The sequence below is a fragment of the Tupaia chinensis genome, unplaced genomic scaffold, assembly GCF_000334495.1.
Source record: "Tupaia chinensis unplaced genomic scaffold, TupChi_1.0 Scaffold000054_1, whole genome shotgun sequence".
Classification (NCBI taxonomy): Eukaryota; Metazoa; Chordata; class Mammalia; order Scandentia; family Tupaiidae; genus Tupaia; species Tupaia belangeri.
In genome coordinates this window covers 5,600,577-5,616,187 of record NW_006159512.1, presented here as the reverse complement: position 1 = coordinate 5,616,187, position 15,611 = coordinate 5,600,577, and the positions used below count along the sequence as shown (strand labels likewise).

At 38.6% G+C, this 15,611-nt stretch overlaps 1 protein-coding gene across 5 annotated transcripts in view; it reads left to right on the top strand.

The window, feature by feature from the left end:
• The first annotated feature begins 299 nt into the window (after nucleotides 1–299).
• IGF1 (insulin like growth factor 1) overlaps nucleotides 300–15,611 on the top strand; it is an 86,725-nt gene continuing 71,413 nt past the window's right edge. The window contains exons 1-2 of one of the 5 annotated variants that reach the window (XM_006141400.3): nucleotides 300–648; nucleotides 5,056–5,212. In XM_006141400.3, the coding sequence (XP_006141462.1) occupies nucleotides 586–648; nucleotides 5,056–5,212 (220 nt within the window). In that variant the 5' untranslated portion in view covers nucleotides 300–585. Of the gene's footprint in view, nucleotides 649–794; nucleotides 870–2,387; nucleotides 2,481–5,055; nucleotides 5,213–15,611 lie in introns of those variants that run through there. The other 4 variants (XM_006141401.3, XM_027775756.1, XM_006141402.3 and 1 more) reach the window with 4 other exon arrangements.

The following is a 15,611-nucleotide window of genomic DNA, read 5'->3' as shown; positions in this document are numbered from 1 at the left end:
TCTTTGTTTTAATCTTGCATTTGCTCTAGAATATAAAATCGCTCACCCAGCCCCCGTTCATATTCCTTTAAGACTGGTAAGGTGTGTTAGCAGGCTAGTGTGTCTTTACGCCCAGTAGAAAGTTAATCAGAGAGCAGATTCTTCTTTTCTATGGCAGCATAAGTATTTTAATGTCTGCTAACCCCGTCACTAACACACATTCTTTTAAGGGAAAAAAATGCTTCAGTGCTCTAGTTTTAAAATGCAAAGGTATGATGTTATTTGTCACCATGCCCAAAAAAGTCCTTACTCGATAACTTTGCCAGAAGAGGGAGAGAGAGAGAAGGCAAATGTTCCCCCAGCTGTTTCCTGTCTACAGTGTCTGTGTTTTGTAGATAAATGTGAGGATTTTCTCTAAATCCCTCTTCTGTTTGCTAAATCTCACTGTCACTGCTAAATTCAGAGCAGATAGAGCCTGCGCAATGGAATAAAGTCCTCAAAATTGAAATGTGACATTGCTCTCAACATCTCCCATCTCTCTGGATTTCTTTTTGCCTCATTATTCCTGCTAACCAATTCATTTCCAGACTTTGTACTTCAGAAGCAATGGGAAAAATCAGCAGTCTTCCAACCCAATTATTTAAGTGCTGCTTTTGTGATTTCTTGAAGGTAAATATGTTTTACTCTTTGAAGTCATTGGGGAATTTTATTTAAATTGTGTACTGTTTGCTTCTGCCTGGCAATGTTATTCACTTTAGAATTTTCATTGTTTCAGAACTGGGGAGTTATTTATAAATTGCTGAATATGCAATTCTGTGGGATCTGAAAAAATAGCTCCGGGAGATGGATGCATTTGCACTGATATCTGTATGAGTAGAAACTATTGCAAGGTACTTATGCTAAATCCTCCACTTCTGCAGGGCTTCGGTGGTGTCATTACAAAAGATTCCTTTAAATCCTGTCTATGGCTAAGGGCTATCGAGCATGAATATGAACTTAGGGATTTTTTTTTCTTTTGCAGGTGCAGATGTTTTATTTTTAAGACTGTGTTTGTGTGTATGTGTGTGTGTTTGTGAGAGAGAGAGAGCCAGAGAGAGAGAGAGAGAGACTTGTCAGGACTTTATTTACAAGGCATGCCATATACAAAAAGAGTTACATTTTAGATAATATTAAAGCTTTAAAATATATTCTTTGGAGCTGAGGTCCGGGAACTCTCTGCACTTATACCCAGAGAGTCAAAGTTAGAGTGAAGTTTAATTTGCTCTTCTGAAAAAGGACTCCTTGACAAATCTTGCTGACCTTGCATATCTGTATATTTTAAACAAATGCATACTGTATGTATAGAAAGCAGAAACTTTCTAGCAGCTGCTTCTCCAACTTTTCTCTTTTGAAGAGGACTCTCCTGGGTGAAGTTAGGACTTGAGGTTCGCGTTGTAAAACTCTGATCTTGTTCTTGGTGTTGTAAAGCGTCTTTAGGTACATTTGGCTGCTGTTGTCAATGCACCGACTTCTCGTTTCCGATCCCTGGCCCTAGTTCAAGTTTCCATTCTCGGCAAACTTATATCCTTCAAGACTTGTGTGTTTTTTCATTTTGCAAGCACTTTTAAGCCGCTGTCACTGGCTCAGAGATGCAATCGCCCAAGGGCTCAATTCATAAACTGTCCCTGCCACTTAGTGCAGTACTCATTCTCCCTTTCAGCTACTTCACCACTAGGATTTTTCTTAGTCAAGTAAGTGACTTGGGAGTTAAGGATACACTCTTGTCAGGCACCTGATTCTGCTGTCCTTGAGATGGCAGTACACACTCTGGCCACCTTGCTTTGAAAGAAGTGAAGTCACTATGCATAGACCGTGAGAGCTGACAGCTGGACTTCTTTTTTCCCTGCCTAGATATTAATAAAAGGGGCTGTGGACTGTTAGCTCTGCATTCATTGCAAGTTTGGAAAATTGTCTTCAAAAGAACTTTTCTTGCATGGATGCTAAACATTTCAGAAGTGGAGCTAGCAATAAGGTGTTACTTTTTCCTGTATTTGAAGTAGGAAGTGGTTTAAAGGCGCTGAGTGGTCTTTCAGATGTACTTTGGTGGGTAAAGGTGTCCTGCCCAGAGGCAGAACTCAGGAGCTGATTGTACTCTGAATCTCAAGGTATTTCCAAGTGCGTGAGCTGGGGGAAGGGAGAACAGGGTGGACTGGAGCTTGGGTCAGTATTCAAGGCAGATACAATAGACACACAATGGAAATTGATGGCTTGATTGGGAGAAAAAGATTGACTCAAATCCCAGCTGTGCAATTTGCTCATTGTTTGAATGGACAAAAGGCAGTTTACCCAGGCTCATAGCATACCTGCCTGGGTGTCCAAATGTAACTAGATGCTTTTGCAAACCCCACCCACAAAGCAGCACATGTTTTTAAGTCCTCAGTTTTCTATTCACATCAGCCTCATAATACCCACCCTGACCTGCTGTAAAAGACTTGGAACAAACAAAAATGATTACACCTACTGTGAGTATTTTCTTATGACTATTGCCCTCAAATTTTCACTGGAGGGCAGACTTCTGGAATCAATTGATAGTCCATTTATCTAAGGTAAAAAAGAAAGGTCTTTTAAATTTGGACTTGTGAAGGATTTTTGAGGAAGAGTGTTCTGAATTTTTTTTCCTGTTTACTCTTCTCTTTCTGGTTCATCCTTCTTTTCTCTCTGTCATATCTTTCCTCTTTCTCTATCCATTTCTTCTGTTTTGGCAAAAATAAAAGGCCAAAGAAATGATGAGCATATGGGGCCACTTGTTTCAAACCTTTAACTCCTTAGCAAGTTTGTTATTGTTTTCTTTTTGGGAACATAATGTGATAAATTATCTGGTTCTCTGTGGGTGTACTGGACTGTTCCCTGAACTAAAGGAAAATGCACTAGAGGTTCTATCTTGTCCTAGAACTATAAGTACTGATATTTATCTGACAATATTTAACTTTAAAAAAAGAGGGGGGGGGAGAAAAGAAAGAAAGTTGTTGGTTTTTTTTTAATCTAGAGATACATATGTGTTGCTAAACTTAAATGTGTTACAGCAAAAATAACTATTTAAAATATAGTACTGTTATTTAATAAAGGTCTAAATTCACTAATGCCACAAACAGGCTAATTTTCCCTCTGGATTTTACTATAAATGAAGAACTTGAAGGCTTCTACGATTGCAGGTGCTTAGCCTTCAACATAGCTATAAACTTAATGAAGAAGGGAGGGGTAGAGAAATAACACTTGATAGAAAAACATACATTCTAGAACTGGCTCATTACCAGAGAGTAGGGGTGTGTTCTGTAAGATCAGCTAGGGTTTTACTCTTGGCTACTTCTTTGATGACTAAGGAAAATGAGGACTGGATGATAAGTTGTTTCTAGGAGGTCCAGTGATTTTGGCTCTGTGGGATAGAGGGTTTCCACACAGAGGTCCTTTTGAGAAAGTGAAATGAACATTAAGTTGAGCTTTTACCTCATCTTCTTTTTTATGCCCATAATTTATGATGATTTGCAAATAGGGAGTGCTTTTCATCTTCAACCATTTTACAAGCATTAACTAAATATTTACATTGTGTTAACGAGAGTTGGGGGGGTTAAGGTTTTTTTCCCCATTTGTTGGGCTAAAGGTCTGGCCATAAAAATGGAAATCTTAATTAAAATGATGGCGCAAACTCTGCCACGGATGTAGACCCATTAAGCTGAGTTCATCGAGGGCAAGGAGGGTGGTCAGAAAATGAATGGCTGAGTCTGTTTCTCTAAAAGTGATGGGGGTTGAATGGACCTTCCACTATTGTAAGGTTCAAAAAGCCTTTTTCAATAATTATAGCTTCCAGCATTTCTTCATGACCTCGTTAATAGGATCACCCGTCCCATCAGTGGCTCTTCAAACACTGCTAACAGTAGATGCATCTGAAAGAAGGGAAGCTAATCACCTTATAAGACTTCCTGGAAGAAATGACATCTTGTGCCACAAGTAGCAATGTGGAAAAAGTTAATGATCACCTTAGCATTGTTTCTGCTCCTCAGAGTGAGGGATGGAGACGTGAGCCACAGGAATCTTGATTTGGGCAGAGCTGCCATTTGGCTCTGTCATCAACTAAACTATGCCAATTATGGGTCCCTTGGCATATTTTACTATAAAATGGGTACAGTGACACGAAAGTCCTTACAAGAGATGAAGCCAACATTTCTGTGACTAAAAAATACTATTGCTAATAATAATAATTTGCAGGTAATAAGTCCAGTGCCTGTACACATAAGGGAGCCCACACATGCGTTGGTTGATATTGGACTTGAGGCAAGGGACTTCAGAATGCAAAATGAGTAGCATGTACTTAACGTGAGCCAATTTCATTCCTAAATCCTCATGTTTCTCTTGTTTCTGTTTTTTTTTTTTTCCTTTCCATGTATTCTATTCATTACTGATATTCTCCAGGTAGGATTCTCTCTCTCTCTCTCTCTTTCTCTCTCTCTCTCTTTCTGAAAAAGAACTAAAATAAGATATATTTTTACAGGTCCTTTCATGGCCACAGCAAATTCTTTTTAACTAGCTAGGGGATGATGTACTGGTTAATTTAATATTCTGATCAATAATGAATGCATATGCTGGCTGTGGGTGGCCAATTTTTAGATAATTTAGAGTTACAAAATATATTTGGCCCTAAATTTGTACTGGGCATAATTTAACTTTTGATAATTCAAAAGTTTTACCAGGAACTCAGAGTGGAGTGGGATCATACTTTAATAATAGGATCTTTTATCTACAGAGTAAATGCTTCCAGATACTTCATTTCATTGACTTGAAATAGGAGCTCATAAAGAGGGCACAGAAAGGACTTCTCCAAGGATCCGTAGTAGCAAGGGGATTAAAGGCAGGTTGTCTGATGCCAAGACATGCTCAGCCCACAGCTCCAGCAGTCGCTCTGCACATTCTTGCACTTCTGTGCCAGGTCATTCTGATTAATGCCAGTAATGGAGTACGGGAAGCTAATGCACACTTGTTCCACTCCATACCCCTTGCAAGGACCGTGGAGGCGAGCTGACCCTCCTTCTGTTTCTCTGGCAGGTAAAGCTGCACATCATGTCCTCCTCACATCTCTTCTACCTGGCCCTCTGCTTGCTCACCTTCACCACCTCCGCCACAGCTGGACCAGAGACACTCTGCGGTGCTGAGCTGGTGGATGCTCTCCAGTTCGTGTGTGGAGACAGGGGCTTTTATTTCAGTAAGTAGCCCTCCTCTCATTGCACTGCTGAGGTCTGAAGTCTATGGCTCTGTGGATTTACAACCACAGTGAGTGTGTGAATAATGGAATGACTGCCTGTGCTGGCAGTCATCCCCAGCCTCTGAGATTCCTTACCTTAAAGTAAGCATAGTGTTTCAGTGGGGTTTAGGCAGGGTTGGCAGATTTAGGATGGAATTTTCCTCCTTAACAGTTTGTCTTTAACTGCTTCCTGCTGGGCCTTCCTTCAACTGTTATGATCAACCTTCATTAGTCCATCCCTTTCAGTAAAAGAATGGGGCAAAGTTATTCTGGGGTATTGAGGGTTTTTATTTCAAGGTCTATAGTTGTACCTATAAACCTATTGAACACATATAGGGCTCTTTTGAGTGCTGTGTAATTTGGAGTAAAATAATAAGGACTCTCCAGCCATGTGGACTTGGGAAAAGAATTGAGGGGGCACATTTCTCCATGCACTATGGAATCACTATGAACAGATGAGAGTGAACTTCACTTACAAGCACACATGCAAATGCACAGGCTCTCTAAATGCAACCTGGCACATTGTACTAATTTATGCTCTATGCAAACCAATGTTAATTTTGTAGGTTATTTCTCTCCTTTGGCATAACTCTTGTCTGAAACTCTCCAGTGCTATCGCCATCTGGAAAAGGATCTCTGACAAGTTCAGGGTCATTTATCTCATAAGTAGTCTCAGGTGGTTAGAAAGTTGACAGTCAATAACACGTAGACTGTCAAATCAATACTTGCAAATAACAAGCACAAATAAAAGTCAGTGATACCTAAGGGAACTGATCACTTAAAGAATCTTCTTCACATGCATCTATCTCACTATATATTAAAGGGCAATGAGAGATTTAAAGTTCTGTATAATTCTTTGGAATCTTAGAGAATTCCAGGAAAGTGAGCATGAATCATGCTTAAAGGTTCACATCATTCAAGTGTAGACAGCTTACCTCAGTTACCCACTAAGCTTTGAATAGCTGTGATGACTCACACATTTGAAGTCTCTTTCATCTTCTTCCCAAATGTTGACCTCTCTCTAGTCAAGTGGTGAGTGTGTGTGTGTGTGTGTGTGTGTGTGTGTGTGTGGTGTCTATTAGTTTATAACTGGAGGAATGTGTCTGGGCACCCCAGTCTCAATACATCTAAAGGAGATGGGAAGAAAGAGGCTGGTAGAAGACTGGTGATCTATACTTACAGTGAATTTGGCAATGAATAGTCTTTAAATGACTAGTGGACAGGGGCTCAGAAGTGCTTTCTACTATTTGAATGGCAAATTTGCACTACTTGCTTCCAGCCAGTGCTTGAATTCAGGGAACTCATTTATTTTTCTAGCAATGAAGCAATTCTAATCAGTTTCCTGTTGCAGAGTAGAAACATAAGTTCCTTGAATGGGTGCTTTGCCAATAGTCCAATTATTTTATCCTTAAAACATTCTGTGAAAGATAAACACGTGCCATCGCATGACCCAACAGTAGATCACGATTATTATATAATTTTCTGCTACTAATCCACATTTTAAAAAAAATTAATAAGCAGTTCTCACTTATCATGCCCAAGAGGATTTTTCTTTTTGCCTTGATAATCCACTTGTGCAATTTCCTTTGATCCAGTTCACTAGGTAATTGCCAAGCCTGAAAGTGTCCTTTATTATGTGCCAGGGTGAATTGTGATGTTCAACATGACATGCTCCAAGATTTCCATGTACGGTGCATGGAAACTGGGTCCTTCTGTGTTGGAGATGTTTGTATTAGATGATGAAAGATGAGACGGGAAAGAATAATTTCCATTCCACAAGTCTTAAGTAATTGTATGATACTTTTACTTGTGCACACAGATGATTAAGACTATTGAACAACTGTGATGGAAACCAATTTTAAGGCACTGAAGAGGTTCTTTTATTATTACTACTATAATAAAATATTAGCAAATGCCTTATCATTCTGTTTTAACAATTTGAAAGGGGAAGGTTATATATAACTTTGGATAGAAAGTAGTTGAGTAAACTGTGTGCAACTGTCAGTATTGTCACTGGGAGCAAATGTTTCATATAGTCTGTCTTACAGAATTCCATGATTTATGTTAATCCCTTGTTTAACATAAACTCCCATCCACTGAAGTACTCTTGTTAGCTTTCTAGTCAACTGGACAATTCTTTTTCACCCAAGAGAAGTTAGTCCCTTTAAATTCCTTTAATTTGATTCAAAACATTGATGGAGTATCTGCTATATGTAATACACTATACTAGGAACAAATGAAATGCTTAGTAATTAATGACATTGGCCTTGCCAATGTAGCTCATGGTCTAGTTGAAAGATTTTTTTTTTAAATGTACATAAGTATTATCAAGTGTTGTAAGAGAAAAATAACCAATGTAAGATTATATCCTGTATGATTTTCCTGAATACTTTGTGCTGTTTTTGGCATCACCTTATCAGGTTCTACCCTCCATAAATATTTCCCACTCAGTGGGCTTCTTGACATCACAGGACATATTTATTTACCTGTGAATACAGTGTCTGTCTCAGTGACTGGCCAATATAGCACCTGCTCATATGTAATTATCAAACTGACAGGATTAGATCAAGTTGAATCCAATTAAATATAATGAAATTAGTTGTTTTGGGTATCAGTCTTAAAAACCAATAAGAATTAGGAAGGCCAGATGGTGATACAGTGGTTAAACACAATATTCTGTGAGGCTAACCACATGGGAAGATTCTGAGTTTGTGTCTAGAGACTTAACTGAACACACAGAGCATACACATGCCATGAACCAAGGTCAGATGATGCTGGGGATGGATCACAGTATCCAGACTCTGTTGGAGGTGCTGTCTCTGTCTCTCTCTGTGTCTTCTCTCTCTCTCTCTCTCTCTCTCTCTCTCTCTCTCTCTCTCTCCTCTCTCACTTTTGGAAGAAATAAATAAACTTAAAAATGAAAGACTTAGAATTGTGAAGCACTACAGACAATACCTCTTGCCTCACGTTATTTGATAAAACTGTTTTTCTTTTTTTTTCAACTGAGTATAATATGTACTAACAGTGACTCAGAGGCCACATTTTGGTCAACCCCACGTTACACTGATGGTCTGTTTTGTGTCTGAGCCAATTATTCTTACAGGCATTAACTGTTGTCAACAAATTTTATTGAGTTTTCTTTTGCATCCCCTGAGGTTTACTGTGTATGGAAAAGTCAGCTCTGAACATTACAGTCTTTGAAGTACTTTTTAGAGGGAAGCATTCTTCCCCACTTCTATCCCCTGTCAGTTGACTCCTATTATTGTTTTTACCCTTATTTTAAAAGTTTTATTGTGGCTGTGTCTTTTATTTTAAGCTGCTTCAAATCCATTTTGGATGTAAGGATTTTTTTTTTTTTTCAGTATTGGAAAGCAGTCTCTGATCTTAGTTTGAAATGCAAACATCTAAAAGAAATTTGCCTTCACATCTATCTCTTTTTGTCAATTCAGAATATCTAACAAGGAGAGTTTTTTTTTTTAAGTTTTGTATTTTTTTCTTCCATGAGTTAGAGAGAAACACACACAGAAGGGGTTAAAGAGAGAGAGAAAGATTTCCCAATAATGTATTAACACCATAGTCCATCTCCAACCTTAGTCAGCCCCCATTCATGGGCACATGTGTGGCCAGAATACTTAGGGAGGTCTCTGGACACGATCACAAAACCTTCCCATGTGAGTCAGACTCAGAGCATGTGAGTCTGCTCCCAGCTCCCAACAAAGAGAATTTTTAAACCCTACTAGAACTGTTCAGAATAAAAATGTTCTAATGCTTATGTTGTATAGATTGACCCACTCTTGTGAATTAGCTTATATTTCTCTTCAAGCCCAACTTCCACTATAGTACAGTGGAAGCAACCTTCTAGATTATCTGATTTGTGAACATCTTCCCGGCATAAATGGAACAGATCATCTATAATTAATGCAGCTTCCCCAGATACTTTATGAAATGAAAGTTCCAATGAAGGGCTAATTACTGATTCTTCCCTATGCATCCTCCTAAGAGAGTCTATCAACCAGACTTGTGCTCTGATAGTCCTGAGAGAAAAATGGTAGCGTAATGGAGGTGAAAGCACACTGGGAAAGAGCTAGCTATTATCTTACCAGATTGATGGAATTCTCATAAAGGGTGACTCGTTATAACCTCATTTTGTGTGAAACACAGAAAGAGGAAAAGAGCTTCCAGTGAAATAGGAGAAGTTAAGCTTTCCTTCGATATAATTTTTGACAGCCATGGTGATTAACTATTTTAACATGCTGTTTAGGAGCTTGTGGAGTTTCTCTCCTTGGAGATCCTTAAGAAAAATTGATGGACAACCAACCATTTTGGATGGTTTCAATTAAGAAAAACCAAAAGAAAGAGAGTTTCTGGGGTCCTTTTTAGTTTTAAGAGTCTATAAACAGTCCCTTAAATAAACTGTATATACTTTACCTCAGCAGTCTGGGAAAAAGAAGAAGTAAATCAATTAGAAAAGAAAGTTGGATACCCTTTCAGCTATAGCAGATTTATAGCATTTGTAAAACATACTTCCCATGCATAGTTATTAAGAACAGGTCTGAATAAACGAACAACATTCTTCATGTGTTAAAACATACTGTTTTGTGAAGAGTTTAAGTAAAACTTTTCAATTAGCTTTCATCGTTATTGATTGCAACAACCTTCCTAGATCTAGGTTATTATTATTAAATCAAGCTTTCTTCCTTTGATATATAGTGCTCAGAAAACTGCTCCCAGACTTGTCATTCATTAGCTGTATGACTTTGGCAGGCATTTAAACTTCCTGAGCTGAAATGTCCTTGTCTATAAACCAAGGGGATTTTGTTAGAGTAAATGACTTCTAACTTTAACAGACTTATAGTCTAGGTTGTAATTAACAAGGATTTGGTGCTATTCAAGAAAAGAAAATCTTAGATTTAAGTAGTGACCAAAGAACATTTAGTCTCCTTTATCTTTGCATAGTTTCTCTAGATCCAGGTCCACAAAGATAGGGGATTCCATCCATTTAAAGAAAGAGGAGCCAGCTACTTTGTTTTGTTCTGTTTTAAACTGGGTTTCAATCCTGCAGGGATGGAACAGAAACTTAGATATGACCAAACACACGCAGGTCATCTGGCCAAAGGAACACATGCCTCATGAAATGGACTGCCATTTTTCTTTGTTAAAAAGGAACAGCTAACAGTTTTCATCTTTATTTTTTTCTCACTCTCTTGGCTGTGAGGACAAATAGACAGTTTTTATTTTTAGCGACCTTGTATTAAAGTAGAAGAGATAGAATGGACAGATAAGAACCTGTAGGCTTCGAAACCTTCTCCCAAAGCCTTTTTCCAACCTGTGGATATACTGCTTTTCTAACTAAGGAAGAGAGTGTACTCTTTGGGTCATCCAAAGACACTGTCACCCACCATTAGCATTGTTTTGAGTGGGGCTGGATTTGAGCTGTGCCGTTTGCATTCCTTTACTTGGTATTCCTCAGACTGCCAGCCATGCACTTGTATGACAGCTGGTCACCAGCCGAGTAAAGCTTTTCTCTTTGAAACTAATTGGTACATGTGGGCGTTGACCTTATGACTCTGGTTTCATTAGTACCAAAAGCTAATAGGCCACAGATATTGTTAAATAAATGAGTTTTTATATTGGCCCCAAATGCTTGCTATTACCCTTTAAATATGCCCAAGTAGACCCACACAACAAAAGAACCACTAAGAAAATGATATTTTCAGTGCAAAATTAGAAAATAATTCACATTTTCTTAACATGTGAATGTTCTTCAGGACAATCTCCTCCCTGGTAGAGTACTAGAAGCAGAGGAAAGATGTGGTAGAATATGTTAGCTTCAAATACTTTCTGACACATAGTAAGCACCACACATGTTAGCTATTATACTTATTTATTCTCTTCTGGGATCAGTTTCAGAATCTATTGCAAAGTTGAGGTATCTGAATAGCCCAACTAATTGTACACTCATTTTCTCTCTTTGGAAATAGCTGATAAAACCTGTTACTGGTAGCAACAATTATGTTGTAGTATTAGAAAGAAGAAGAATGTCTTATGCTTGTCTACATTTACTTTTTCAAAATCCATCTGTATCAACTCTCTCACTTAGTCTTTATTGGTGGACAAGGATTATTCTTTCATTCCAATGAGAAATGTGAGACATAGAGATTTTGTGACTTACCTCATTGGCTGGATACAGAACCAAAGCCAAAGTCTCTTATCTCAAAGAACCATGTTCATTCAGTCATTCACATTGTGTAGAGGACCCAAGTGCTGTAGCCTAGGGAAATGCTTCCAAAAGTGTTCTTCTGAGAGATAAGGAGCAGAAATCCTGGGGTGATTCACTTGGTTTTGAATACTTCCTTGAAAGGCATGAGAGCAAAATCCATGTAATGACTACATTATACCTTCTAGAAAAATCAAGGAAATATCGATAGAATTTTCACAGGGTACACAAAAAAAGTCTTTTTGATTAGAGACTGCTGCTGTACAAGAGCCTTCACAGGCTGGATCCTTGGAAATCATCAGACAGAACACTGAAGCTCACTTGTGTATATATAATATGATCTGGGGGAACAGAATATTTAGTATGATCTGGGGTATCTCTACTCTTGCCAACTTCAACTTTTCTTCTTTTTCCCAGCAAACCTCAAGTGCTTAAGTTCTTGCAGCTACTAGTTTTGTTGGTTCTCCTCAATGACCTACAAAGGACTAATTAGTTGGACAAAGGATATTTGATGGGGTGCGATGAGAGTGGTAGTAAAGGGAGGTGGACACAAGGTACCATAGTGGAAACAGTGAGTCAGGCCAAGAAGATACTTCCCCATCCTGTCCGTCTGGGAAGCTGTGGAAGCAGTTAGAGCATCGGGATGCAAGATTACCACCTGTGTAGGTATCACTCAATGGTTGGTTGAAGATCTTTGGGATGTCTGTCTTATAGCTTCCATAGCTGGGATGGTAGACCTTTTAGATCCAAGAGAGTTTTGGCATTCTGAAAATTCACTGGGCCTCCAAGTACCTTGTCCAGACAAAATGGTCTATGCCAGCATTCCTTAGGGCCTCCATGAGAGTCAACCTCATCTCTCCGGCAGCATTCCTTTTAATTTCACAGCCCACATCAAAGCATCAGGCACAGTGAAAACAGGCACAGAGTCTCTCCCAAGGAGATATCTCATCGTTCTCAATAATATGCTCCAAAGGCTTTGCTCTTTTATGTAGCCAGAAGTATTTGACAACCACGGTGGCAAAAAATCACTCTTGCGCTGAGCTGCTGCCCTGGCAGAGTTCCATCCTACACCTCTCCATGAAGCATCAGCAAGCTCTTATATCACAAAGAATTACTTCTGGTTGCCTGGAAAATTCAAACCCCCAGGCCTTATTAACTGTTAGACTAAGGAGATGACAACACAGGATTTTGTTTGTCTTTATCTATGTGTGAGATCATGTTTAAAACGTAGCAAAGAGCTGTTATTTGACATGCAATTCCCTAACTGCAGTAAGTTGTATGTCTATTTAATGCATTGTTTAGTCTCACATTGGCTAAAGTCACTTAAAGAAGCACTTGGCAAGCTCTGACTTTCATTCTTGGCATAGCTGCCCCTCTTACTTTTTCACTGAACCTTAAATACCAAGAAACACCCTTCATTTACTTTACATCTGGCATATTGCTTTATGCAATTGGCCAGAACCTTTGCACATGAACTTCCACACTTGTCCTAAGGTAATTAATGGCTTTGCAATATTTGATCATCAGCAGCATGAATACAAAGAGAAATTGTGCAACCAGCACAGACCACACAGTCTTTTAAATTAAAACCTTTTGTATTAAATGCTCTGGCATTCTGCAGGCATAAGGATTTCCATGTCCCTTCTCCACCAGAAATATCGTACTGAAAGCCCTGGAAAGACACCCAATAACCTGATTATTGACTAGATCTATATCTCTCTAATACTCTTAAAATTACCTGATTGTTCAAAGGAAATAAATTTGAAGAATGCTACAAGCTAGAAAACTCTTAAAAATGACATAGTCAAACACTCACCAAAACCAAGAGGGAAATGACATGTCCAAGGTCACACACATAGCTAGTGAGTGGCAGAGATAGAAGGAAATACTACTGATTCTGTTTTCTGATCCCAATGCAGTATTCTTCCATTTAGCAACAATTAACCATGCCTATGTCCTGTTACCTGGTAAATTAAAAGAATAAGAGGCTTTCTGTCAAGTTCATCCAAATGAACATAGGTTTTGGTGGTTCCTTCATTCCAATAAACTCATCTAAGAATGTTAACACTTTCGTTCCCTTGTTAGAGAAATATGCACAAACTAAATTGATTCCCTGCTTGTCTCCTATATGGTGTGCAAAGCCTTCAGATGTGCTTCAGGCATTCCGATTCCACTTAAGGTCATAATTTAGACTATTATTATATATTATATTATTCTGACTCTTTGCTCTCTCTCTCCAATGTCAACTTTGGTGGAACTGCTTTGGAATGACTTAGCAAAGCTGTGCTCCTGGAAAATCTGAAACAGTATGAGGAGTTGTTGGATCAGCTTTTTTTTTTTTTTTTTCTGGAGATTTCTCTGACAATCCCAGGCCAAAAGAAATTTACACCTGTTTGTTTCTTTTTTAGACTCCCAAGCAAATACTTTATTAATCTCATCTGATTTTCTCATTTCATCTGTAGTCTTGATGAGGTACTAGAAAGACTGTTTGAGGGGCTTTTGTAAATGGAAAATTTGTCACTCACAGGAGCAGTTCGTGAATATTTCTGGGAAGATGGTACTGCTTCTGTGCCATTTACCCTGATGAACTGGGTCTTTCATCAGAGGCAAGTTATTTTAAAAGTCTTCACTGAGCCAACTCACATGCAGCCAACTTCTGGTTATCTATGAAACTGGGGAAAGGAGCACTAAGAGTCAGAATTCTGGATAAAGCTGATTTCAGATTCTAGGTTTCCCTTCTCCCTTCTCTCTACTCCTATTCCCAAACCCTTTATGTGACCAAGTGACATGTTTTAAATCCTACTTCATTCACATGCTCCTCACTCAGCTTCCCCAATAGTGCCATTAGCAGCAGGGCTTTCCAATCTCAGTACAGAGGACTGGGTCCAGATCATTTATTGATTTTAGAAGAGGACTGTCCTGTGCATTATAGGATAGCTAGGAATGTATTTGGCCTCTACCCACTAGATGACAGTAATCCCTTCCTCCCAGTCATGATAGTCAGAAAAGTCTCCAAACATTGCTAAATGTCCCCTGAAGTACAAAAATCATCCCCAGTTGAGAACTACTGAGTAGTACTCTGTATACAGAAGAGAAGCAAAGAGAGAAGTAGGAAAACCATGAGTGAAAGTCAACTGATTATCAGTCACTAGTTAACTAGGAGTCTGTGGATCATTCCTGGAGTAAGCAATGAGAAGAGTTGTTACAGTTTTGAAAACTTTCCTCTGAAAATAAGTAGCTCTATTTATAGGCTATTTAAGAGAGAGTTTCAGGCCACTCCCTTTGCCTTAAAGCTGTGGAACTCATTTATTTTAGTAAGACAGTAATGGCAGGTAAAAATTGTCCACAGCAAAACTGTGTGCTAAGAAGTTTGATTGTGACCACCTGGATTAAATGAAAAAAGGTTAGTTATCTTTGACCTCAACATTGTGGTCATTCCTTTCCCAGTCACATAATAAATTAACTCTTAATTCCTTACAAGTGAAAAGTCTGGTTTAAAGGTAATGGCCAGTTTTTCTTCTCCTTTCTTGGGCCTTTCCTACTTAAATATCATCACAGTCATTTTACTGCCCAGAGAGAGTTGGAAGTTCCATGTTTGGGCCTGATCCAGCTTCCTATTGAATAGCTCTATGACTCTGGAGAAGTTAATGTCTTTGGGCCTTGTATTCCTCATAATTAAATGGAAATACAAATATTAGACCTTAGAGTTGTTCTGATGTTCAACTAAAGAAGGCTTGGGAAACTGAAAGAGTTTTCCAGATATGTCACTGTTAATGAGTTGCACTGAATATTTTGTCTTGTCTCCCTAATCACAGCTGACAATTAATTCAATAGTAGAGGTCCATAAAATATTATTCAATAATTATAATATAGAAAAATGAATTTGGCAGCAAAAAAAAAGGATATTGCTATCTCCTATTCACCTATCACTTCCATTTAGATCACCCAAGAGTTAATTAATGAATCTTCAGAATGCTCACTCAGTATCACTCTGAATTTCCTCTCATTGGAAGAAGCAGAAAAAAAAGATGGGGCCTATCACTTTACCAAGCCGAGCTTACTTAAAGCGTTTGTTCCCCATGAGGTGGTTAGGTAGTCACCGCAGTATCACATGTAGGGAAAAGATTTCCATTCTCCCAAGTC